General features: G+C 40.3%; 1 protein-coding gene across 5 annotated transcripts in view; it reads right to left on the bottom strand.

The window, feature by feature from the left end:
* LOC106954950 (plexin-A1) overlaps positions 1-27,549 on the bottom strand; it is a 219,277-nt gene that overhangs the window by 53,194 nt on the left and 138,534 nt on the right. For all 5 annotated transcript variants that reach the window (XM_015044802.1, XM_015044805.1, XM_015044804.1 and 2 more), the window contains exons 10-12: positions 20,128-20,328; positions 4,257-4,353; positions 2,443-2,633 (exon numbers count right to left, since the gene is read on the bottom strand). In XM_015044802.1, coding sequence (XP_014900288.1) covers positions 2,443-2,633; positions 4,257-4,353; positions 20,128-20,328 — 489 coding nt within the window. The remainder of the gene's footprint in view (positions 1-2,442; positions 2,634-4,256; positions 4,354-20,127; positions 20,329-27,549) is intronic.

Here is a 27,549-nt window from a genome sequence, read left to right as displayed (position 1 = left end):
ACTTCTTTCAGCTGTTAAACATAACATCTATTTCAGCTAAGATGTTGATTTTAAATATGTTTTGATTAAAAGAACATCATAATGGCTAAATAAAAGAGGAAAAAGTGACAGCAGCTAAAAGGGCTGAATGTCAAGACATGTCTCACAGACCAGTGAGTTAGTTTCACACTGGGCTGTGTGTGTGTCCATACCAGTGGTGAGCACTGTGGGCATCGTGACCCGGGTCACAGTCAGACGAGGACCACCGCCATGGTTGCTGATGGCAACAGATGGTTACACCGTAGTGTTTAGATGCCTCAGCTCCCGCAGCCTATCATTGCGCACGTGTGCAAAAGAGCATACGAACATGCAGGCTACCCGCAGTGGGAAACAATAAGCAGAAACACACATCTTAGGTTTTCTCCCGTCTTCCTCTTCAGCATCACCACCGTTTCTGCATCTTTGTGTGTCTTCATCTATAATCTGGTCAGTGTGCTTGGCCTTATAGTGCATGTCGACTGCCTCCTCCCTCCATGCTCGCCCTTTCTGTGCTGGGCTGAATCACATATTGTGTAGTATACATAAAGTATAAAACTTAAATTATTCATTGTTTTTTTTTTCTTTTTAAAGCAAATTATTGCTTTCAAACACCATTTTGAAAAAAAAAAATATCAAAGCTCAAGAAAAAGTGGACCCTAAAACATGACAATGACTCACAACACACTAGTAAATCTATCAAGGACTGACTGACAACTAAGAAACTGAAAAATCTGGGCAGAGTTGAAGCTTACACGTTTATCCTTTTGGTCAAAATCAAATATTTGGGTGACGTGATCAACATCTGAGAGCTGAAAGTGAGGAGTGGAGGGAAAGTTTCCTGAAATTGATGTCTGACCTTACTTCACCCAAAGGGGACAAAGCAGGCTGGTAGGGTACGCCAACATTTCCTTCACACATTATTTTTTTTTTTGTTTTTTAAGTGCAATTAAATCATTGGTTTCCAGAGGTAAATAAAAACTAAGATAAAGCATATCATCTGAACAATTCTTGATAAAGAACTGAATAGTTTGAAATACTTTGTCATAGATGCACAGTGTGGAAATGCACCTGTGGCTGTAAATAGAAAACAGGTCATTTTCTTGTCAAAAATGACCCAGCACGAATATAACAATAGAAAAATGGCCGCCTTATGGGCAGCAGAAGAAAGAGGACAGAGTGACCTCCTTCCCCAAAGGTCCTTGTTGCAGGAAATGAGGGTCAGCTTTGTGAAATAGGTGAAGAGAACACATTTTGCCCCAGGATTATTAGAACAACATTGAAAACTTGGCTTCAAGGGATTTGACAACCCAAACCTGAGGGGCGACAACATTACAGTTCATGCAACCGGAAAACAAATGGATCCAAGCAAGTTCCTATTCTGACCAATAATGTCACCATGAGTGTTGAACGTCAGCATAAACTTTTTTTTTTTTTTTTGGTGTTTCAGTTTCTCAGTTAAATGAAAGACAAACTTCCATCTAATACACATGGAAAGCATCAGCATGAAGTGACTTTTTAAGGTGAAACAAAATATATGAAACAGCAGATAGTAATACAAGGGCTGATAAATAATGTGTAGAAATGTGGGATGTTCATCTGCTTCCATCCACTGATAATGTTTGCAGAACCACTGGACTGGTGACTAGGGCTGCACAATATATTGCAATATCAGTCTGAGCAATATTCAGGACTGTTCAGAGTGAAATAATTGCTGGCCTATTTATATTTGAATTATTATGAACTTGCATTTTAAATGCTAATGTACTATTCAGCCAGTTGGACAGTCTCTGGTGGCAGCATATGGCAACGTTTCTCTGAACTTCCTCTTTGTCACTGGATAAATCAGCATAAAATTCCTCATCCTTATGATGCCACATTAAAGCAGGAGACACTGCTGTCACTGCGTCTGGTCTTGGTTTGACATTGTTTTATGCACTGATAATCAAGTTTCCTGCTCCAAGAGCAACGTCATCACTCGTCAACGACTTTTGGCCGATTTTTGTCCCATCATGAGCCACAAGTCAAAACAGAATCGAAAAGGACAAGTTGCAAAAGGATTATGCATTCCCTTCAACTTCAAGTTTATAAAATTAGGAGCTTAGACAGAACTATTAATGCCTGCTGTGATGTTATGCCGTCAGGTGACAGTGAAAATCTTTTCCATTTGTTTTTTATTTTTTTTTGCAATTATGAAGCTTGCTGAGAAGGAAAAAAAATAATTTCTGGGCATTACTGTCATTGTAAGACAGTAATGCCATTGATGAAAGGACAACAAGAATCTGCCTTTTGTTGTTTTTTGTTTTACAAAGTATGGGACTGCATGTTAAGCATAAATATCATGTTACTGTAACATCACAGATATAATTTATCTTTCATACACACCTTTCCAACATCTTCGTATGCATTACTGAAATTGGGGCTTACCTTTGTGATCTTTGGGTGCGTGCAGCGGCTGTTTCCAGTGGTAGCGTGCATCCAGGTGGTCTCGGGGGGAGTGCACTCCTGTCTGAGGGAGCACTTTTTATCTCCTACGCACCAGCCGCACTCGAACCGGGGGTTTGCCTTCAAACACTTGCCGCAGCTGCCTCGTAGTGCAAAGCACTTATACAGGTGAGCTGCAGATGAGAAGAACGGGAAAAATGTCGCGATTGAAGCGTTTTCCGCTACTACAAGAGCAAGGGAAGACGTCGCCGTCAACAGTTTCTTCAAATTTTTATGAGCCGAGCCAACAAAGAGAAACAACACAGAGGTTGTGTTTCGAAACAAACTACTTTCACCACGCCAATATCTCCATGAAAATGTATTTGATAAGATGAAGCTAAAACTCCTTCACTTAACGATCACCTCTCTCTCTCATCTCAATTTTAACTCCAAATCCCCCTGGTAATGCAGCAGCTTTTAAAAAAACATGTTCCAATTACTGGCAGCTAAACGATTTCCCTGTAATTACACGAACCTAACCCTATTTATGATGGAGAAGGATCGCTAACACTCCACCAGATGTTAACCCCGATGGCAGGGGAACATCTTTGTCCTGCAGATGCCCTCTGGATGCACTCAGGAGATTCATATTAGCGATAACGCACAATGCAGAGCCACTGATGCCTGATGCTGATACTGTCTGAATTCGTTTGCGCAGACACACGGTATACGTTACAGACACACTCGTGTGACATCAGACGCAGCTCAGCAGCTCGAGAAACATGTGAAATGCGAGACAACAACAGCTTGGCTGGTACATTTAGACAACGGGGATTGATCAATACACAAAGTGACTTATATTACTACCAAATGGCAGCGATCACTATTTTACCAGCATTAAAGATGAAACAGCTTGAGCGTATAGAACATGTCAAGCCAGAATCCCTCAGCGTCTCGTTTGCGTCTGCAACCCTCAAAGAGCAACAACCAGAACCAGACGATGACGCTCCCTCTGAATGTGCGTACAGCCACTCTGTGTACATCCACAGGCCGTATCGAACACCGGTGATGAGGTTATTTTAGCTCACAGTGGGGGGGATAATGTTATAGTCCCCCTGCTGTGCTGCATAAGCCACAATAATTATAAAGACAGCACTATAAAGAGTGTTTTACCAGTAATTATATCCAACAACAGACATGATCTCATTATCTTGTCCCACAGTGTTGCATAGGGCATGTATGAGTTCAATCAGTACCCGCATGGCTCTTTGTCTGGAGAGCAGTTTGGGGTTACAAACCAGAACATTACATATATATACAGATTAGAGTTTACAGTAAACGTTGTATACCTAATTATATAGTAACCAGTTTAACATCTCGTCCTTCTTTTCCCTCACTGGCTGGCACTAAATCAGACAAACCTCTTCCCGTGTTAGGTCCCTTAGGATTACCACAATTTTTCCTGTTTGCTACATTCCAGAATAACTAGAAAGAGCTTTAGTTGTTTTTTTATGAAAATGTGTAAATTTGGTTAAAAATGCGTAACTTTGTTCATGCTTATGCGCTGAGAATATCATCCCAGCCTATCCTTAGAGCCAACAGATCATATCAGTATAAGAAAAAAAAAAAGGATTTTAATTTGATTTTACATAAAAGTGTTAAGAAAAAAATTAAAGCAGCAATATGCCCATGTGTTAAGACCAGCTTAAGCACGGCACTAATGAGCAGAAAACATGAAACATACAGATGGTACTACTAGGAACAGAACAACTCAATGCTAAACACAGTATTAAGTGAATGACATACAACTAGCTCACCTTTAATGTTGTAAGGGTTGTCGATGACAAAGTTCCCATTCCAAACTACAGACAGATCCACTGGCAAGTCGCTGATTTCGTCCCCTTCGTAAGTGTACTGAAACAGAAAACGACATTAACCACAAGATTAGTACAAAGTTGTTCGTCTAAACTTTCTCTTACAACAGTAAAACTTGCATTAGTTCAATAGAAAGAAGGAGAATGTAGGAGAAAAATACGAAAGAAGAAACCGAGTTCAGCGACGAGCTGCTAGTAATGCGATATGCTACGGCGCTCACGCAGTCAAAGGGGCCATAAAAATGAAGTATGAGAGACGGGCTATATTGTGATTTTCACACATGGCACATCCACGGCTCCCTGGCAGAGCACGGAGTTGATTAAGAAATTGGGATCCCCATCACTGCATGACTCATTCCATCCCAGTGATGAATGAAAAGCCTAATATATCTCCAACAATAATATTCTCATCTAATTTCATTTTTGCATCCTGAACTAATAAGAAATGAAACGTAATTGACTCCTCGTCGGCATAATCAGTTTTATGGATTTGCTTTAAATGAGACAACAAGTCTCAGAAGCGGTAATCTGATGGCGGCGTGTGAACTGAAGGGACGACATGGAAAAGAGCTCCCCTGAGACCCCCTCCTAACAAATAAGTAACGACAATTATCACCACCAAATAAAATGCAGCTTCAGAGGGTACACCTCCTCCCCTGTGATTCACACAGACGTAAACTGTCTTCTCAAAAGACGCCCAGGAGCGCTGCTGAAAGCACAAGCTGCGTCATCACTTTCTCTCCTCTCACAGTGCCAAGCACGTTTAAGCCAACAGTCTCCTGAAGAAAGATGTAGCCTGAGCTTTTTCTGAAAATGTACACTTGCTTTTATGTTGATCAGAGTTTCCAGAGATTTCTAATGAGTAATTTATGACTTTATATACAATATGACACAGAGGTCCATATCTTTAAGCCAGTGACCACTAGATTTGGAGGAGCATCCATCTTGTCACTAGAAGCAGTAAGGAGAATAAACCGAACGTCCCAAAGATTACGGTTGTCAAACTGACCTGTTAGCGTCGTCAGGTTTCCACAATCATTTACATGTCCATCGACTCATTTGGAGTAAAACCAAAAGAAGATTCTTCTGTCCGACCATCAGAGGTGAAGTTTGCCTAACTCTACTGGCACCTTAACGGGAACTGTGTGCTTTCTCCTGATGACAATAAGAGCAAGGCTTTTTTGCCACAAACACTTCACATCAGGTTGGGATGAAATTTAGATTAAAATATCCAGTAGAGTAGCTGAGCATCAGTCTCTCCTAAATGCTACAGAAACCTTTGACACTAACTGAGGAAACAAAAGACTAAGAGGTCCAAATAGTTTGGACAAGCCCTTATCTCTGTTCGCTCAAACATTGTGAAATGTTATGGGAGAAGTTTGGAACTGTCCTTTTGAAACAATAAAAAGGGTTGAGCAACACAGGATGACTTTGTCCAAAATTTCTTACTGAACCACTTCCCCCTCCAAAGCTGACTAAACATACTCAGTTTAAATGTTCGATTTTTCTAAAACTTGTCAGTGCAGGATAATGCTATACTGCAAAGCAAAAAAAAAACAACAAAAAAAAACAAAACAGGAATTTATTGCAGCCACTGCACATAATACCGATGATATGTTCCATATTCCCTGATGTAGGGATGATGGCCTGCAGGAATATAGATACGACCTAATACCGTTGTCACTCAGAAGGTGCCCAATAGCTTCCCCCTCCTCTGCTATGGTCACCATCTTCAGTAGCTTCAGGGGGCAGAGATAGCAGGCCTCTTCTCTTGTGGTGAAGTGGTGATAAAATCTAATGTGAAAGCCCCCGTCCTGAGGCTACAGGGTCCTCGCAGATTGAATCAAGCTACAACTTGCTACCACTATGCGATATCTCCCACTTCAGAGCGATACTGTGAGATTTATCTGAGCATCCGCAATAATAGTGATTTTAAATGCGTTTTAGCAAGGGAGGAGGTGAAGAAATGTGCAAAGACAAGATAAGGAAATGAAAGGACATAGCAATGTCGCAATTTCTGAATAGCTGATTAATTCTTTCTTTGCCTCTGTGATTGGATGATTTGCATTTAGCGTGCCCTGAAGGTGGAAATGAATAAAGAAACATGTCTGCATGCCGCTCAGATTAAAAGTGTAGTTTCTAATTTTAAAAAGGAAGTCCTGTCAAAGTGGGATATCAAGCCCATTTTAGTTCTGATTTAGGCAAAAAGTGGCTGACTACAAACCTGGGATGTTAACTCAAAGATGGTTACTGATATTTACGAAATCATCGAGGTGAATTAAACCCAACATGAAGTAAATAACGATAAGTGTACGAGAACATGCTTGCAATGTGTGACTGAAAGTCCAGAGGTGAGGTGAAATTCAAGAAAAGATGTGGAGAACAAGCCTGATCCAGCAATAAGGGAAAAAGAGCAAAGAGCAGATTATTCAGCAGCAGGGGTGAAGGAGAAATAGCGAGGCCAAGATGGATAGAGGGAGGTGATTGTGTGTTATTCCGTGGACACCATTCATTTACACACGGAATAAGAGGCCATGGCTGGGCTATAAGCGCTTGAACTGGTGGGGACTAAAGTGAAATTGGCATTTTCAATTTGTTCTCTGACACGTCTGCCTTGGTCTATTCACACATTCCTCTGCGCCTCCTTCTCTCCTCTATCCTCCTCCTGACTTCCCGCCTCTTCCCCTCGTCTTCCTTTGCCTCTCATTATTCCTTCCCCACACCTCTGCATGATCCTCTCCCGCTATCAATCTCGGCCTGACTTTCTCTCGTCTATCTCCATGCCCCCAAAACACCTGCAGTCAAACAAGGAAATATGAAGCAGATTCCTTTATCGCATACACCAAACATCTCAGGCGCAGTGCTATAAATACGCGTCCCGCACGTGGGGCAGTTTCTGGAGAAGGCTGTTGGAAAATTCATCAAAGACTCGTGTACAGGAACCATAAATGAAATATAGAAAGACATGCAAACACAGGAAGAGGAACCTGCCACACCAACACCGCATTTTGAACGTTGGCCATTATTTTTGTCCGGTCCAAACATATGGGTTTCTTCAGCGTTCCCTCCCCCATCCATCCCTCCCAGTCCTCATCACCAAGAGACCACCCAGAGTGCCTGAGAACAAGACGTTTTCTGCAAGGGGTGAAGAGAGCAAAATAATATGTCTGAGTGTGTGAGAGTGTTCAAGACAAAAGGGACAGAAGAGAAAGGGGGGTAAGAAAGATACTCAGGGACACATCACTGCTGAAGGTTTGGATGACGAAACCCAACAGACAAGTCAGAGTCAGAACTTTGCAGAACCAGGAGGTTTGCAAATCTAGAGACTGGGGGGAGAAAGATGATGAATAATATCTTTGATTAATGTTGAAGTGAAGGATGCATGTCAGCACATTTTCAGTGAACCCATCAGACAACAATGTGCTAGAAACAGCAAACAGCAGGGCTGAGGGAATGGTTTCCCTCCGGTAATCCAACGTCAAATGTGTTCTATGGCTCCATGCTGAATCCATTTCTATATTTCAAAGTCATTAACTGTGTCTTTGTGCTGCTGTGCCATGTCCCCTCAGGACAGATGACCTGTTACAGTAAAGGACAGCAGGTCAAGGCACCGTTCACTGTCACTGCCGCTTTTCTGCCGAGCAGCAAATGAGAACATGCCCTGCTTCCCCCTAAATCAGACAGCCAACTCCACTGGATAACCTAATAGATGACGGATGTAGGTGTTCCCCTTAACCCTGCTTTACAGCCAGACAAGTAGTCTCTTTGAAAATCTGCACCACACACACACACACACGCAAACACACACGCACACACCTCTATGTTGAAGGCATTCGCTGACAGCTGAGAACATCACTGCTTAGCCTTTACTCTCCGTTTTAGTCGGTGGTATAAGGTGTCTGTGTTCGTACATCCATCAACAAAGAGGTGGGGATTCATACACAGAGTGTGGAGAAATGAGGGTTTCTGGGGTCTTCATTCAAAAAAGCATAAATAATTAGTAAGGGAGAAGGTGTGGCTGGACATGTACGTGCATATAATGGGGAACAGGGTGGGGGATTGTCAGGTTATGATCTGAAGCTCATCTTCTGTCATTGAACCGAAAGCTTATTAAAGTTTTATAGTAAATCAGCACAGTGGCACAATGCATATTTAAGGGACAGCAGAGAAAACACAACAAAACACACACACACACACACACACACACACACACACACACTGTTTGCAAGATTTACCCAACACAAACTAACCACAAAATGTAAAAAATAAAGCATTATTCTTTATGTCAACCAATTATTGTTTAAGAACATAATGAAAGAGATAAATTTGTTTAAATAAATATAATGAACAAAATGTAATTACATAATTTCTAGCTTCATTTATTGGATGAACATGATTCTAAAAAGCTAAATCTACAGTTTGGACAGAAGCAAAGACAAAACTCTTCTGCCGTTTCAGACATGTCTCCATTCCCACTATTACGGTAAATAAGTGTATACAGGTATTTTTTCCAATGAAATGTAACTGTGTGACGCAGTGGTTCCCAAAGTTGGTGTCGCAAATCAATAATCATGGGATAAATAAAATACCAAAAAATAAAAACAAAAAAATGAATGGTTGTTGATGTTGCTTGTAGTGTTAAGTACAAACATATGGTTGTGTACTCCTCAGTGTTTAATATCAAACAACATTGAGACCATGTTGTTGGTTTATCAAGCCACTACCAACACTGAAACAGGGTTTTTTGGGTTTTTTTGGAGGAGGGGGAGGTAAATGTATTGATACTTGCCAATTAACAGAAAATATTTTCTTCAGAATGTTTGTAGAATTGCAATTACTCATCCTTTAATCTAACAGAGATGTGCTGTAGACAAAGTGAATGTTTGAATGTAGCTAGAGAGATCAGTGGGGCAATCAGTGACCCTGGAGAATTAAGTGTTAAACATGCGAGTTTATCTAATGTGTTGTCAGAATATTCCTGAGAGAGACGGAAAGACAGCAGAACAAACAAATGGAGAAAGAATATAAGAGCACCAGCAGGAACTATGGTTGAAGGAAACTAAAAGTATAACAGCTGCTACTTTCTGAGGGTCACAGTCAGATAATTAGTCATTCTGAAGCCGGACACCTAAAAATATCAAACTTGCCCCGGGCAAGTCTATAGCGATGACAAGACAGGCTTTTCTCCATCTCTTGACAGTTTTCAAAAGGTGATGACAGAAAAGTCAGACCTGACCGAACACATCCTTCAATCAACTGCAGATCCTTCCAGCTATAAGATATGTCACAAAAGGACAGGCGATGAAACAAACAGAGGACACCGACTCAAAGATGGTCCATCTGAAATAGTCTTTACCCGACTAGATTAGGTCAGACACACAGTGTCTGTCCAAGTCAAGATTTATGCATCGCCATACTCATTTATACACACATATATACACACACAGTCAACTTCCAGGCAGATATGGCCTCCTAATCAAGGATCAAGTGGTAATCCTTCTCACAGCTTAGGGAGTGTGAATGTGTGTACACTATGTGTGAGGTCAGGCAACTTGGAATCACTCCCTGCTCATAATAGGAGACTGTTAGCCAGTGCTAATCGCTAATGCTAACAGGATTGGAGCATGGCCGGACCCAGTTAGCCAGCTTATCTCTCGCACAGAGACCCACACACGCGCACACACACACACACGCACACACACAGGCTTGGACTAATACTTTCTACACTAATAGAAAGAAACACAGAAAGAAGGGAGCAGGAGAAAAAAATTGCTGGCTTGAGAGAAAAATAACGCTGTCATAGTCAATGTTTCTTATTTTTCAGCCAACACATTAAGCTAGTGTAAGCTACAAGACTTCTTACAGAGGGAAAAAATCTGATATGTGGTACTTTGCAGAAATGTCCATATTTTCAGTGTCACCCTTTTGCTTCTCTGTCAACTTTGTGCCATTCATCTGGCAGCTTTTCTCCCCTCACCAACTCGCCAGCAGGCTTACAAAAAAAGGCCTGCACATGTACAAACAAAAAAAAAACTGTTCTGTGGCATTCATTCATCAAAAGAACAGCACTTTAATAAAGTATATGCTTGATATGTAAAGTAAGCTTTTACATATCAAGAGAAAGATAATTACAGATGATAACTCATAGTTGATAAAACGTTTTTGCACATTTTCATGTTAAAATTTCATACTTATCCAGATTTAAAATTCCAGAGTTCTCAATACATTTATTTGCTAATTTAAAATAAGAACCCAAATAGTAAATGTGCTAGAAATGTCTACAAAGATATAAAAAGATGGATGGACAAACATGAATAACCAGAAATTTAGAAGAAAGTTTTGAAAGAGAAATAAATCTTCAAGCTTTTTCTTTAGTCCTACTTCTTTAGATCTCAAAAATACCATCAACTTTTCATGGCTTCAATACTAGACTTTTCATGTACTCTACACAAACCCTGGTATCGAAGTGTCTCATTGACAGTGGCATTTGAGAAAAAGAGTTGATGCCATCTCCTGGCAGAAAACTCTTCATATGGAGTGCGTCTTCCCCACCCAAATGCAACCACATCTGCTCAAAATGACTAAATAAATCCAGTAGCTCTGTTAGACCCTGAAGGTAAATTTTATTCTTGCTAATCTCCTGATAATCATGAAGAAATTGAACTGGTAAAATCCAGAGCGCGAGTAGAGTAAAGGTTACAAATTGAATGGATGTGGGGGAGAGGTAGAAATGAAAAATAGATAATTAAAGTGGGGTGGAGGACGGGTGGAGTAGTTGGCATATGATGATAGCTGTGCAGCAATTAATTCTTATTTATCCAAGACAGGAGCGTGGGCGTTCTGATCGTCACCTGGAGGAGAGACAAAACGCTGAAGATGGGACGGACAAAGAAAGGAAGTCAGATGCTTAAAACAAATAAGGAGAGAAAGGTTTTTTATTATGGTTTCACGTAAAAAGATTTTTCCCTAAAACAATTTAAATCTACTCTTATCTGGACAAATTCGCAGAGGATTCCACACTTTTGTCGTTTATTTACCAAAGCTGAATCTAATATGTGCAAAAAAATCAAGTGCACTCTTTCAGCAGCCTGGTGCTACTAAATAAAAACATGAATAATGGATCATTGATCTGGTGAAGATGTGTGCTGATAAAATTCCAAGGCGGAAATATATCAGCAATCATCTTAAAGCAGCAACTGCTGCTTCTGGTCAATCTGGGGAACATTAAGGAACATTAAAGGGACATTTACAAATAATTTGAGGTCATCGACTTTTAGGACAGTTGTCAATTCAGGAGTGGAGAGCCCGATAAATTCATCCTGAAGTTGTCCAGTAACATTCTCAATGATCAAGCATTTTAATATGAAAGGCAGGAAAAAGAGGAGCAGGGCAAGACAATGAAGGACTGTGAGACATTAAACTCAGTGGAATCAGTGGAAGATAAGCGCCCAGTGTAAATAAATGCATAAATAAAAAGCACCAACTCCAGGATTAAATGGCTCGAAGACTTTCAAAAAAAAATATGTTTTTGAATAAAGTACCAAATATTTTTTAAGGAAATACAAAAAAAAAAAACACACACACACACACACACACAAAAAAGCGCAACTGTAAAACCACTGCACTCCCCTGAAATCAAAATCTGATTAGTGTCATCTGAGCAATCACATGGCAGTCTTTAATTTGCAGCAGCTCACAGTAAATTCCAGCCACTGCCCCCACATGTGGCACACACACACACACACACACGCACACACACACACACACACACACGCACACACACACACACACTGGCAGTCTGCAGGCCAATTAAAACGGAGTCAGTGTGTGGTATGGCTGAAAGAGGTGGCAGGTCCACTGTTTATATCTCATTAAGCTGTGTAAGGCCATGCCAGGCCAGACTGTACCATGCCCCACCGCACCTACCCTACACAGAGCAGCACCAAGGCCCTCATTAGCCTCTTTCCTGACGCTTTTAACGGCGCGAATGTCTGAAAATATGCGCACGCTTTGATGTATTGAAAATAAAAAGGTTTACGGCCTCCGGTTATTGCAGTCGGTTAGTTATATTAACAAATCTCATAAAGTCATAGGAGTGAAGCGTGCGTCAGCACCCTGACTCATTTCTTTCACATACACACACTCTGTCAGGATGTGTGACAGACTATCACTGGACTGTGTGACCCTCGCTCCATGCCGACATGTTTGACCCCTTCTCCAGGCCTCTGTTTGCTCTCTGCATCCATTCGTTTATCTCTTACTCCGTTTTTTTTTTTTTTTCTTTTCTTTTTCCATTTTTTCCTTCTCATTTCCCATTTGAAGTAAGCGGGTTATTTGTTCTCTCCTCCATAGCTGTACTTATCTTTCACCTTTTCTCCTAATCTATTTTTCAGATTCTTTCTGAAATCGCTGCATCAGAACTTTCTTGCCTTTGTATTTTTCCGCTTTTACCATCTTTCCTTCACACACCACAATTCTCTCCAAATCTGTTGCTTTTGTAGTTGGCCGTCTTGCTGTACGAGTGTGTTTGCTCGCGCGCAAGAGCACTCTCAAACACACACACACACACACACACACACACAATGGTGTTGATCTCCGCAGCCAGACTGCAATTCATCATCATTTTATCTCCCTTAATTGGATGCCATCAGGACCTCTAAAACGTCACATCTCTTCTTCAACAAACAGCTGCTCTCTACGCACGCTGAGAAAACGCACACAGACACACATCTTATATCCAAACTAGATTTTCTCCTCCTGACCCCACGTCTGCTTTCTCCTCCCTTGTGAAGAGCCGAGAGAAAAAAGGAGGGTGATGGAGTGGCCGACTGGTTTATCAGACGTTGAGGTAATGGTGTACGGCTCGAGCTGATATCATCTGTCCTCTCATTCCTGCCCTCCAGGGAGAAACAAGGAAAGAAGGTTAAAGAGGGAGGAAAAGGGAGGAGAGTGGAGACGTGCAACTGAAGTAAAAGCTAACGACACTTAGGGCCATGATGCCAAGAAAAGTAGAGTCTTCAACAGTTTGAGCCATTTCGTTCAGCCTTAGTGTTAAAGAGATCTCCAGAGGATCTTCCCCAGACTCTTTGGCCCGGCGGTTTGGCCCAGGAGAGCGTTCTGAAAGTGCTGAACTTTTTCCATGTCGTGTTTTTAGGTGTTTTATTGGGGTTTCTCTCAACAGGACACACAGTAGTGCATCAATGTAAAATGTGAAAGGAAAATTAAACAATCTAGAGTCTTTCTTTCGCAAATTAAGAAGTGAGCATTTCAGTTCTGCCCCCTTTACCATGATACACCCAAACAAAACTAACAAACAGAAGCGTGGTAGTGGCAGTGTCATCCTACGGGAAGGCTTCAGAAATAATTAATTAAATGCCACTAAAAGCAATTCTACAGAAAAAACAAACAAACTCAGAGACTTAGTGTAAGTTTGTATAAGACAGCTAGACTAAACATAGTCACACAATAATGGTTTAGATCAGAGTATATTCACATGTTAAAACATTTATTATAAAGTTCAGGACCAACTCTAAAGGATTCTCTCTTACAAAACCTGAAATTAGATAATTGTAGTTATCCAATTAGCCTGACAGTAAAATAATTTGATCAGTGGGCACACATTTGAGTTTCTAAATGTGTAAAACCGATAGTAAAAATGTTAACTAATGTTCTCTGAGGCACAGACGTTGAATTTAAAACTTAGGCGACTCCTAGAGGCTATATTTGCACAGAATTTTATTGAGGTCTGTTAGAGGAGAATTCTCAACTTTTTATCTGTAAAAATATTTTGAATACTACATTTCCCTTTCCTCCCATCTCACTGTTCTTCACCTCATAAAACCCTGCAACATACCCTGAAATTTGTGGCTGTCTGAAAATAAAATTAGTAAAAATGTAAGCGCTGTGAATACTTTTACAAGGCACTGTGTGTGTACGTGTGTGTGTACAAGTGCTTGTTTGCGCCTGTGACCCCTTTGGCAGTGGAACCACAGCCTTCACAGCCCCCAGCTCAGCATCCTATTGGCCCTTTCACCCGAAACGCTGCCTCTGATTGGTCGACACACACCGGGAAGCTGTCTTTTCCAGGTCAGAGAAACGGACAGCTCTGATCCAGACACCAGCTTGTTGTTTTGGTGGCTGCTGACCAGAGTTTATTTCCACCATAAGGTCTGGCTGATGGTTGTGAATTTGTCAGTATCAATGTGGGCTTTTTCTGGCAAAAAGAAATAAGAAGAAAGCAGAGCAGACACGCTTTTCCTCCTTGTCTCCTCCAAAATTGCCAGAGCGTTTCTACAATTTATTTGCTAGTGGACGTTGGACAGCGAGTCATTTCATTAACTTTACCAGGGTATATAAAAATTTTATTTTACTTTTTTTTTTTTGCAAAATTCCCAACTTCAAAAGCCAGATCTGCAAACTGCTATGAATTATTTGTGCAATACAAACCCAATGAAAGCTCAACACAGCAAAATTTAGAGCTTTGAGCAGTTTTTATAAACCTCACCCCAAACATAAGAATCTTCAAAGTCTCAACACCTTAAAACATGGCCTACTTGTTTTATGTCTGCTTGCGAAAGCAAACCCTTTACAGTCCTGCATTCCTTCTCCTCAGGGTTATAATCCACTTGGTCTTTTTTTTTCCCCCGTTGGGATCAGCTGGTGTGTGCAGAAACTTAATACAAAAACACTGAATTCTCCCAAGAGCACATATGGATAGCCAATACCCAACATGGCTAATATAGAGCTGGAGTTGCACTATCGTATATCCTGTGTACCACATATACAGTGGGTTATTGACAGCCTTCTCCCAGGGGATCCTCCATAAGAGTATTATGTGATCACAGTCACCGTAGAAACAGCAAAGTATGGGAAACTAGAGTTTAAACCTGATCTGACTGTGGATGTTCTGAATATCCTGTGGTGAAGTTGTCTCCTCTCGGATGGTGTGATATTGTATGAAAGAGAGGAGAAAGAGTTCTGGCCTCAGGAGAGACTTGAGAAGATTTTCTTCTCCCACATGCTCTCATCTCGATCCCCCACCCCTTTCCTTATGTTCTTTTCGACATCTCTCTCCCTCTTCTACTTTCCTCCATTCATGTAACTTGAAATTGTCTATTAAGCTCCAATTTCCTTAGTCCATCTAACACCCTCTCATCTTCATTTTTTGTAGTCGCTATCTCTCTCAGGCATTACATCTCTTTTTGTTCTTGCTCAATCAGTCTCTCTTTCCTCTGGTTCTCTGCTTTTTTTCCCCTTTGCAACATTTGTCCTCCTCGTCTTCTTTTGTCTACTCCCGATCCCCAATTCTTTCAACATTTATCTCTCAACACCAGGGGTTTAAGGAAATAGAAAAATGAAAGCATACATCTTGTCAAAGTGAAACGTGTCCTGCACAGTGCAATTCAGTTGTCAGCGTGTGATTTTGAATGGTGAAGGAAATTACAGCTATCATTATTTCATACTTTTATTTTGAAATAATAAGGAAGTAGGTTTTAGCTGCCATGTTGTGCTTAGAGGGGCAAAAAGCATCAGCGGATGTTGGGCATTGGCTGTATAACAAGGATTTTGTCCTAGATTGGAAAAAGTGCAGACGAAACAGCACCTACCACCTACCTACTTTGAACTGTCAAAGTTGAAATATGTTGAACTCTGACTTCTGTGCGCTGTGATGCGTACTCTTGTAGTCGACATACACTGAATATAATTGATCCTTATCACGCACAGTGGAGCCGGTCAGTGTGAAAACAGAGCTTAGAGAAGATCTGTTGTACTGCACCAAGTTCAAATGAGGAAAAGGCATCATCGCTGTAGCTGAAGCGTTGCACCAGTACCATTATCTCATTCTTCCTTTGAAACTTGTCCCTTTTGTGTGTATTGCATTAAGGATGAACAGAAAACAATGCTATCGGTATAGTTATCGGTTTAGTCCCACAGGAGTTCTCGCCGACTCCTGCGGGAAGCTCAGCGCATGTCTCTTTGTTCTGAAAACCACAGATTGAAGCGTTATTGTTGGGATAGCCAACACTACTCCGTTACTGAAATGTGAAAGAAAACTCCACCACTTTTAGAGCATCTAGTTAAAAGACCAGCTAACTGTTAGCTGCTAACAATAGCGGTAACAATTAGCGATAATAGTTAGCCGACAGTTAGCTTTTAATGCCAGAGGTGTTAAAAAAAACAAAAAACAAACAAAAAAAGAAACATTAAAGATCTCAAGACAACGTAATTCAGCTTTCATATTTATGACAAGAAACAAAACACTGGTCTAACTCTTGTGAGAGTAGATGTAGCATCATGTGGTTGTTGTTCCATACATTGGAAATGCACTTGGTTTGAGCTCTGAACACAATTTTCTCACCCGAGTCAAAAATTGCAAAAATCTCACAGAACACCTAGCTGAAGCTCCTCGGTAATCCAATAAGCCACATTCAAGATGGATGCTGAACATGGTGAAATAATAAGCTGCTTATTTGTTCTTCTTAAATTAACATAGCAGGACACGCTGTACTATATGACTTCTATTACTGAGCTCGTTCCTTTACTGTTTGAAATCATACAATGAAGAGAAATACATTATTATGGGCTAGTAACCGATCGCTGAGCATAACTAATTAGCAAATCCCACTAGTTTCCTGAAAACCAACTAGAGTGTTCTCCACTCTGGAAAGATGTTTGTCTCAGATCAAATCAAAAGCAGCACAAAGTTGGCATATCCTTTAGCGCTTCTAGTCATGCTGAATTAAAGGGCTATTTCACGGTTTCTTAATGAGTCTAAACATCATTTGATAATTTCTACCTCAGAACTTAAATCCAGATCTGAGCTGGATAATTTCACACTGAACAGAGCTTCTATGAAGCACAATTTGTGATTTATGAAAATGTATTTGTGGGAGAAAAAAAATAAATAAAAAATATTATATATATATATATATATATATATATATATATATATCCCCTTTCAGCTGAATGCATCACTGTATCCATAACTCCCATAACTCAACACAACTCTCGTTTCTGTACTTGTTCTCTTTTCCTCAGCTGTGTTAGTTTGACCCACAGGTTTTAGAGAAACATTTGAGTCACTCAAAGACAAACCACTGGTTTAGCATCCCATTGATTAGCCATAAAGCAGTGTTGTTGCAGTGGTCTGAGAGAAGTGCAAATCCAAAGATGCATACAGGGCCTATCATGGGAGACTCACAGTAAGCCATGTTTGAGAGATGCACATGTCAACGTGCCTACAGTGAGTGATCAACCCTTCTCGCTATAGGTGTGTGTGTGCGTGTGTGTATACAAACAGATGTAGCAATGTGTACACAGCATTGGAGATGAAGTCTATTTCCACCGCAGTCATGCATGATTCATAGACTCCGCGCTGAACGCTGTCACAGCATGAGCAAACAGAGAGGAGCCTGTGTGAAAACTAGAGATATGAAGGTCTATAAATGGATAAACTAATATTTAAGACCCTATTCTTGTGAAATATTGCTCCTCTGCTAAAATAAGATACTCACCCTAATAATTCATGACACATAATTAAACTCATAAGCTCAAGTCTGCATGAATTATGCCTTAATAGCAAGTTCATGCAGCTGGCACCTTTTTCATCTCCTGAATCTAAATACGGGTGCATGCATGAGGACTCTATGCATGTGCTACATCGATATGTGGTGCTGCAGTCAAGTTGCCGCAGCAAATTGCTAAACAAGGACCAAGTGTTGACAGCCTGAGGCTAATTACAGCTAGCGTGTCTGCTTGGTGGACATCAAATAGAGATATTTAACTTTTGGCCAGAGCTGGACTTTGTTGCTTATTAACACCAGGCTTCCAGCTACAATAAAGAGTCAATAAACAGACATCTCTGTGGAGAGACAACCCTGTAGCAGGATAATTATCCCTGCCTTCCCTGTCAAGTGTGTGCCAACACCTGTAGACTATCCGTCGATATGGACAGAAAACTGTCACAGTGGGTAGTCGTCAAGATCCACGGCTAAGTACGGACCGCTGCTCAAATATGTAAATGACGAAACCTCAGAGTATTATCAAGTGAAAGAGCTTCGCAATCAAAAAATAAATAAAAAAGACATCTAAGTGGTTCTAATTTATCAGAATCACTATTCTCTGTTACAGTGACACCTCACGATCCTGCATGAAAAACTAAATTAAAAGCACTACCTATCATCTCTTTTCCAAAAATAGAAAACACTGTGGTGCAGAAGCGCAGAGTGCAGGTGAACATGTGAGGAAGATTGAGCGCTGAAACCAGGGAGCAGCAGGAAGGCAGAGAGAAAAAGATGAGCTCTGCAGGCAGATGGAGGAAAATAGAGGGAGAGGTATAGAGTGGAGGTGTAAACATGATCAATCCGCTCCAAACTAGGTTCAGAGAGAGACTTCCTCTGCACATTTTCAGCCTCAATGAAGCGCGACGCTAGCTACCCTCTTATCTGTCATGCTATTTTGAAGCCACATATGCGCGTGCAAAAACAGCCACGTTCCAACATCAAACAGTCCTGGACCTACCTGCAAATCCTCTGCACACATACAAACAAAACGGGTTCTTACTAGACAGTGTGCAGAAAAAAAAAAAAAAAAGCCCTGTGTGGGAGCACTAAATCCAGTTAATATGCAGCACTTCCTGTTAAAGTCATGAGCACATACAGAGCCTTGCAGTGGTGTTTATGCCGCTGGAACTTTGTCACATTTTGTCATGTCAGCAGCATCGCAAACATCAATGTGCTTTTACTGGGATTGTGTGATAGACCAACACAAAGTACACAGAGCAGGATGTAAAGGGGAAAGATTTTTTTTTTTAATTTATTTGCAAGTAAAATCTGTCAAATTTAAAATGGATTAAAGGATCAGGGCAATGTGAAGGACTTTGCTTTCTGCCACACGTGGCATTTTGTATGTCGTCCATAAATTGGGTGACTTGTAAAAGCAACTGGGGAGTTTGAGAAATACCATATTAAAGTGGGCCGACAACAAGTGCATGAAACACTTTTTCAATTTTTATTTGCTAAGTAAATTCACTTGATTATGAACTACTTCATATTGGTCTGTTACATCAACTAAGTATTTTTTGTTGCAATGTAACCTTACGAACACTTTTGCTAGCGTCGTAAAGCCAAACTATGAACATCTATTCCTCAGCCTTGCTTGCGCTTGATCAATATTTTAAATCGTGTTCAAGGACATCCAAAGTAATCACTTATGATTTGAACTAATAAAAAGACTGGGAAAATGCTCATTATGTATACATGCATCTTAATCATAAGTTTAATACTTGACAACAATATTTATTTGCCAACTAGCAGTTCAATGCAACGTATAAGCATGGGGTCGTATATCTAGACTGTCAGCAAGCCAGTATGCAATGAGTGCATAGTGATTCATCATGATGGTGAGCACATTTATGTCCAGAATGGTCATTAGCTGTTGGAGGCAATTATTTAACCTTGACCAAGTCAATGCCTTCTCTGGGACCATGATTTAGTTACCCAGCTGTATTGATTATAACAAAGTAATGAGAATGCTTTCTATTTGAACCTAATACACCACATCATTTGCACTGCAGTTCATTAAATAGTGCAGTTTTGTTTTTTTTAACTGTAGCTTTGTATATAAAAATGTGATCTGGCATTCTTATGTTTTACACTTTAGATTTTTCTTTGAAATGTTGAATAAAGAACATGTCACCTCCCGTGTTCTCCAACATTAACTGTGCAAAAAAAATAAAATAAAATAAATAAACAAAACGCATCTCCTCAATCCACAATTTACCCAGAATTCCCATAATCTTTCCGTTGTTGCTCACCTCTGTTTTCTGGCACTGGATGGAGGTGCTGTTGAAGCGCAGCGCAGGAACACTTTTGGTCACGCCCTGGATGTCGAAGACGCACTCGTAGTTCCTCTGTCCGGACTGTGGTTGGGGTAGGTTCCTGGCTGCCAAGGTGATCGGCTTGGTGACTCCCGCTGGCATGTAAATCTGGGTTGATGGCAGAATCTGGGGGCAATCCTGGAAAGCATATGAATAAAGAGATACTTGATTTTTATCTCTAAAAGAAACAACATAGAAAGGTAAGAAAATGGTAGAAAGAAAAAAAATTAAGAAAATATGCAAGAAAATCAAATTTGTCACCAAAAAAACCTTCCAATATCTGTGATGCAGAAGCGACATGCAATGCCTTGCAAAAATATTGACACCCTGTTCAATTATTCCAAATTCTGTCACGTTCTGACTATAAATCTCAATGGATTTCATTGAGATTTTAAGAAGCAGACCAAAACAAAGCAGCACACAGCTGTGAGGTAAAATTAATATTTTATATGGTTTTCTAACAGTAGTTAGACAGAGTCCATCTGTGTGTAGCTGACTCCAACATGGAGTTGTTCTGTGAAGATCCCCAATGTTTTTTTTTTTTTTGTTTTTAGAGATAATTAGCAAACAGACAGCATCATAAAGACAGAGGAACAGCAGACTGGTCAGAGACAAAGTTATGGGGATGTTTAAAGCATGGTTAACTTATAAATAGTTATGTACTGTTGGTGAAGGACATAAAATCCCAAAGGATTATATGAAGTCTAATGGGGGAAAAAAAAACATGATGGTTCAAGGGATAAGAACACTTTGCAATGCAATGTAAGGTCAAACTCCCTCTGGTTGAAACTCATGCTGTATGTCTTTATGCAAGATATATAGGGTATTTTTTTACCCATTAAGAATCCATGAATCCGTGCTAGTGTTATGGCAATGAAGTGAAATAAAATAACAAGCTCTATAATTGTTGCACATTTCCGAGCGTATGCGTGCAAGCTTGGGATTCTGGGAAGATCCAAAACACTTGTATAGATCATCTGGAAGCCACCCATCAACTGCGGAACAAAACCCAGCAGGGTGTGTGTGTTTGAGCATATACCCTTGTACAAATGTGTTAGAGACAAACAGCTCCTTCCATGTGCAATTGGATTAATTAAGCACGTTTGGGACAAGAACAAGAAGGGGCAAAACGCTCGGAGCATAAACTTTCCGAGAAGTGAATTTGTGCATGTGCTGGAAGAGATTAAGTCATTACAGTGGCCATGTTGCAATTTGGCAGCGGGACGCACATCTCATCAACACGGAATGGGAGGAAGAGAAAGACCACAAGGGTGTGGGTGATGCAATTTCTACAAAATGAATTAAAGATCCCGGCCTGTAAGTTGTCATACATATCACACAATTTACAACATGGAGATAAATGAGTTGCATGATAGAAGATATGCAGAGTCAGGGAATTCACATTGAGCCGTTTATATAAGAAGAAGGGCCCTGAAACTATGCATTCGGTTTCAGATAGATTATTCCCCCTAAACTACTGCAGTATCTATTTTAAAAACAAGTCCCAGCTGCACTAGGTAACACACTCTTATTAGAACTTCAAAAAAAAAAAAAAAAGATCTTTGACCAGATCCTCGTTTAATATTCACTGCAGATACATCAGCTCACACTCGCTCACCTCTCTCTTTAAGCACATATCTGACTCCTGGTCTGTAAAATTTTCCTTTACCCTTTGTCCAGCTGTAGCAGCTCTACATTAGAAGCTACAGTGCGTCCCCGGGGCCCGAACACAATGCCGGAGTTTGTTCATTAGCCTGCTTAGCCCTGGCTTTGTGTTTCGGATCACACACAAACACGCGCCCTCCTTCCCCAACATATAATGAGGGAGGGGAATACTACAGGAGGAAGACGAAGCGGAGTACAGAGGACCAGACGTATAATCAACTAGGAGGGAGGCGGGGCGAGCAGAGGAAGGGAGCAGCAGGAAAATGGATGGTTAAGAAGGAAGGAGGAAGGTAGGGAGCGGAGGAGGGAGGAGAGGGTGAGAAAATGAAAGGAAAGAAATGTGAGATGGTAGTTTAATTGGAGGGAGAAAAGAATGAAACAGAGATGTTAATATCAGCAAGTGAACAACTTAAAAAAGGACAATAATCAAATGGGATGTTGAGCAGGAAAAAAAAAAGTACAATAAAATTATACTTTAAAATAAAAAAAAGCAAAGTGGGACGTCCGTATCCCCCTACATCTTTTCAATCTATTTATCCACCCATCCATCTCCAGCCACATCGTGTACAGAGTCCCCGACAATGTCCTACTTAATTAACTGCCTGGAGTCTCAGACAGCTCTAGAAAATTGATGGAAGGGACCAGAGATGGAGGGAGAGGCAGGAGACTGCGACAGAAGAGGAAACAGAGATTGATTTGCACTTGTGGCTTTTGAAGTCGAGTCACAGAGAGGTACTGTAAGCTCGAGTCAAAAGCGAAGGACTTGCATCACCCTGGGTGGAGGAGGGTGGTGGGGGGGAGGTTTGAACACCCTGCTGCTATGTCAAGAAAGCCTCTGAATTGCAAGCTAGCACCGCCTGTAGCATAAGCTGCAGCTAACTGATGTTTTATTCATCCGTCTATCGGCTTTGTGTCAGCTCGGCGGTCTGCTTGTCGCTTCTTGGCCAGCTATATTTCCTTATAGTATCTTTTCGATTGAATCACTTCTCACTTCTAATGCATACGCAAAACTAAAATGTCAAATAAAAATGACAAAACGAAACTCTTTATTTTATATAATACATATACTGAAAAAAATTTAAACAAAAAAAAAATGCTCAAATGACTTACTTTGTATTTATAGTCTCCTTTTAGACCTATGAAATTAATACAACATTATGACCCCTGATGAAACCACCATCAAAGGTATTTATTGGAGTAATATTTTCTTTACAGTAGACTGAGGAGATTTTTTTGACATTGCTTTTCTCAAAGCTGATGTGAAGCTTTTTCATGGCAGGCACAAACTGCTAAACTGTTTATGAAACCTCATGGGGTGGACCAACACAGTTTCACACCAAAAACGTCAGGAACAAATCAACCAAACAGAGACATGTTATCTGGATGGCCATTGCTTCACCATCTGACAATCAGTCTGGTAGAGAGGGGGTTCGATTTTGAGGTGGTTTTTATGGTTTAGGCTTCGTCCCTTAGTTCTAGCCAAATGAACTCTCTTTGCATCCAACATCAGTGCCTGACCTCGCAAATGCCATCCCAACAAAATTACTAAATAAACACTAATGAACCCTTGTGCAGAGAGAGTTAAAGTTACAGCTATATAAAGTGGGTCAACTCAGTGCAAGGGTTATGTAATAGTAACAATGAAATCAGAGTTAATGTGCATGTAAAGTCAGGCTTCTCGATGTTTCCAGCATTACATTCATTTATATAGACCATTTAACGAGCACATAGGGTATGCTACTTCATCATTGCCCCCATTTCTGCAGTGCTGCATTTGAAACAAAGAGGATTTAAAGGGGAACACGAGGCAAAAGAAAGGAAAAAAAGGAGGATACTGAGGGAGAGAGGTGAACAGAACACCATTGTGCAGGGAGAAACAATTTCATCAGTCTTTGTGACAGGTGCCAAAACAGTTCAAAGCCCGCATTAGGGCTACAGAGTACAGAATACACTGAAACAATATTTTACCAAAGGGAATACTTTGAAGCTTGAGGAGAGTTTTTCTTCTTTTTTTTAATTTCCTTCCTTTTCCCGACTTCTCAGTTTTCAATTCATCTGTGAAGACGGATGCTTTGGTTTGCTTTGCCAGATGTGACACAGCATCTGGTGGATTTAGGAATGACCAACAGGAAGGAAGAGAAAGGGATGTGCATGTGTATTTTTTTTTTTTTTTTTTTTTTTGAGCGTGCGACTTCAACCCTGTGGGCTTCCTACCAGACACAGTGTGTGCAATAAATGCCTCAGGAGCACTTAAAGGTATTATATGGAGTCAAATGTCTCACAGAAGATCAATAAAAAAAGCAAATTGCAATTTAAGCTTTTCTTGACAAACAGATTCTCCAGACCATGAACAGTTTACACAGACCAGCAGCTCGCTTCATAAGGGTCACTTCATCTTGCTGCACTGTAACAGGTAACTGGCGTTTAAGTGAACCTGTTTGTGTGTGTGTGTGTGTGTGTGTGTGTGTGTGTGTGTGTGTGTGTGTGTGTGTGTGTGTGTGTAGCTGTCATGTGCAGGAGATGCGTGAAAGAATGCATGACGCAGATGGTTTTGTCTTCAAGAGAATGCGGCGCAAAAACATCTGCTCAGTTTCGGATTCTGATCGCCGTCTTTGCATTCAAACATCTTCATAAACTTAACTGTCAGCACATGCAAAAGCCAAAATAGAAAACCACCGTTTTGCACAAGCAACTAACAATTCAATGATAGCTTTACAATTCATTTACTAATCACAAAAACACCAAACAGTATGTATGTGTATGTATGTGTACCTGGGTGTGTGCAGAAGTGTGTTTGTGATGGCTGACATCCAAGTCGCCAGAGGGGTCTCTTTAGCTCTGCATATTTGCTCTACCTCCAAGGCTGCTTGAGGCTAGTGCTGCAATTTCCATGTTCTAATGGCATGTATAAATATGTAGATTATGAAGAGAAAATGTAAACATTCCTTCAGATCCCCCTGGTTTCTTATTTTCTGCTAAAAAAGCTAGGTTGCTGAAGGAAGCTGCAGCTTAAATACATTTATTATGAGTCCATACTGGGTCCAAACTCAATGTTCCCTCCTGAAGGTGATGGGTCGGGAAGCAGCAAAATCCCAGAGACAAACGGCTGAAATTAGCATTATCTGTAGGCTAACTGGGAGCTAATATTAGGAGCAGCTATGACATCAGATGCAGATCATGAAATACACCCCAATATTTTCTATCAAACAACCAACCAACTATGCCAGACAGCCAATTCAGAGGGCAGCCAGTGATCCTTCTCAAATCAAATCTTTTCAGAAGCATTAATAATAACAATAATAATAATAATGCATTTAATTCGTTAGCACTCAAGATTGCCATGTCTGTCAAAGCAATGCAAGATTGCAGCAATATCCCCTGCCTCAGTTTGCCTCAAGAAGTTCAATGTGTGTCAAAGAGGCTAATTGATTAGCGTTCATTGACAAGGTGGCCCACGGTGATCCAGATATTTATTTCCTTTTAGAGACAAGGCAAGAAGTCAAGTCATCTAGAGCCACTGCTTCTTCATATTGGTATCTTAAAAGGATCCCAGGAAGAGCCTCTGATTCAGACACATTTCCCTTCTAGCCTGGGAAGGCTTTGGGATTCCACAGAATGAGCAGGAGTGTTGTGCTATAAAGAAAAATGTTGTAATTCCTTTCTTAATTTGCTACAATGGCAACTGGATCTCGGAAAGGTGAGACATTTTGCATCCTAAGAAGTATTTTTCTAATCACTGGGTTCCCATCTGTTTTTCAATTGGAAATTCCAAACTTCTCCAGACTGAAGTGTACAGTACATTAGGACATACGCAAGAATGAACACCTCTGCTTTTACTTTTTTTTTTTTGCTTATACTCTAAATGTCCCAAAGATTAGACTTGATTTGTTCCAAACCCTGAAGAAACTATGTTAATTAAACTTGCTGCCGTCAAAGGTTGCTGTGCCTGAAAAAAAAAATCTGTCATATCTGAAGTGGAAGTGAACATTTAAGGCTTTCAGAAATGGTTTTTTATCAACTCATTCTGGGAATTTTGAATACTGAGCCTAACGTTAAAATGTGGACAATATTGAATGTTTCTATTTTCAATCAGAGCTAGGGAAAGAGTAAAATCAAATTCCTGAGTTTTCAGGACCGCTTAGAAACCGTGTGTGTAAAAATGCCCGGATACCAAATTAGATTAGATGCCACCACGAATCTCCTAACAGGAGATCAACTGTCACTCCACATTAAGGCAGGTTTAATGCATTTCCCTTTCGTCAATGTGCTCAGATGCGTACTATACCTCTTCCACTATTACACTTTCTAAATAAAGGCAGGCATTAATAAACCAATGTTTGTTGAGAAGAGGTAATCTCTACATTGCAGGTGGGCCAAACACCTTTTAACATCCGCCAAGAGCAGATAATGAGACAGTCAGCGGGAAGATGTGTCAGGTGTGCATGCATGTGCGTGTGTGTGTGTGTGTGTGTGTGTGTGTGTTCATGCAGATATGTAGAAAGGTGAGAGATTAAAATCAAGACATTAGGTGGTGATGGGTTTGGGGGTGGATTGGGACACAAGTGTGGGAGTAAGAGGGGGATAAAAGCAGAAAGCAAATGTGGGATGCTTTATTAATAAATAAATGGAATAAAAGAGCTAAAAGTGTTCTGAAGGTTTGGCATAGCCTGACAAGATATAAATTAATAAAGCTCCAAAAACACTGCGCATTCGTAATGAGGCAGATGTCTGGTCGTTGTTTTTTCCTTTTTCTTTTTTTAAAAGAGACCCTCATCTCTCCAATTCACACACACACGCACACACACACCCTTCCATCCATAATTAATTAGCTGCTTCTGTGATGTGCAGACTATAGATCAGGGATGAGAAAAAATAACACGCTAAATAATGAAGTAAAGCTATATGGGGAGCCTGGGGGAGAGATGAGATGGCAGCAATGGTCACAGAGGAGCAAAGGGGACACAATGGTACAAATAAGAGGAACATAGTGTGTGTGTGCATGTGTGTGTGTCACAAAGAGCTCACAATAGAGGTATATAAAGAATGCCGAACACATCCTACTGTCTGTAGACGTCGTCTTTTGGTTCTCTGATAAATATTTTACACAAGTTGTAGCATATAGGCTACTACAGCCAAAACAAAAGGTGTCGTTTTTTTTCTATATAACAAGGAGGGCCATACATAATGGGGCCGATGCCATTTTTTGCTAAATAAATGTTGCTGTGTAATAAAAGTAGCACGATGAAATACATAATTCAGCTATTCAAATTATAATTTAACTAAATGGTTCTAAAAATTAGGTGCCACAAAAAAAAAAGAAATCCATGAACATGTATCCACCAAAGCGGTGCTAGTGACGACTATAAAATATGCAGGTTTAGATGGATCCACAAAGATTTACTATTAAATATGTTGTGGGTTTTTATCCACAGTGAAAAAAAGTACAATAACTATTTTACAAAGTCAAATAAAGACTGGGAGGGCTGTGATTATTCTAGCTATTAAATATTTTAGGTATTTAAATTATCTAATTGACAAATTACCAGAAAGATAATTGACAGTTCTGTTCAGGAGTTCTTATCAATTCATCACAAGAAGAAACACTTTTTTTTTTTTTTTTTTTTTTTAAAAAAGGGTTTAAAAAAAAAAAAAAAAAAATTTTTAAAAAAAAAAAATTTTAAAATTTTTTTTTTC

The sequence above is a fragment of the Poecilia latipinna genome, unplaced genomic scaffold (assembly GCF_001443285.1).
Source record: "Poecilia latipinna isolate Pla-1442-1.1 unplaced genomic scaffold, P_latipinna-1.0 Scaffold692, whole genome shotgun sequence".
Classification (NCBI taxonomy): domain Eukaryota; kingdom Metazoa; phylum Chordata; class Actinopteri; order Cyprinodontiformes; family Poeciliidae; genus Poecilia; species Poecilia latipinna.
This window is presented reverse-complemented; position numbering and strand designations above follow the sequence as displayed.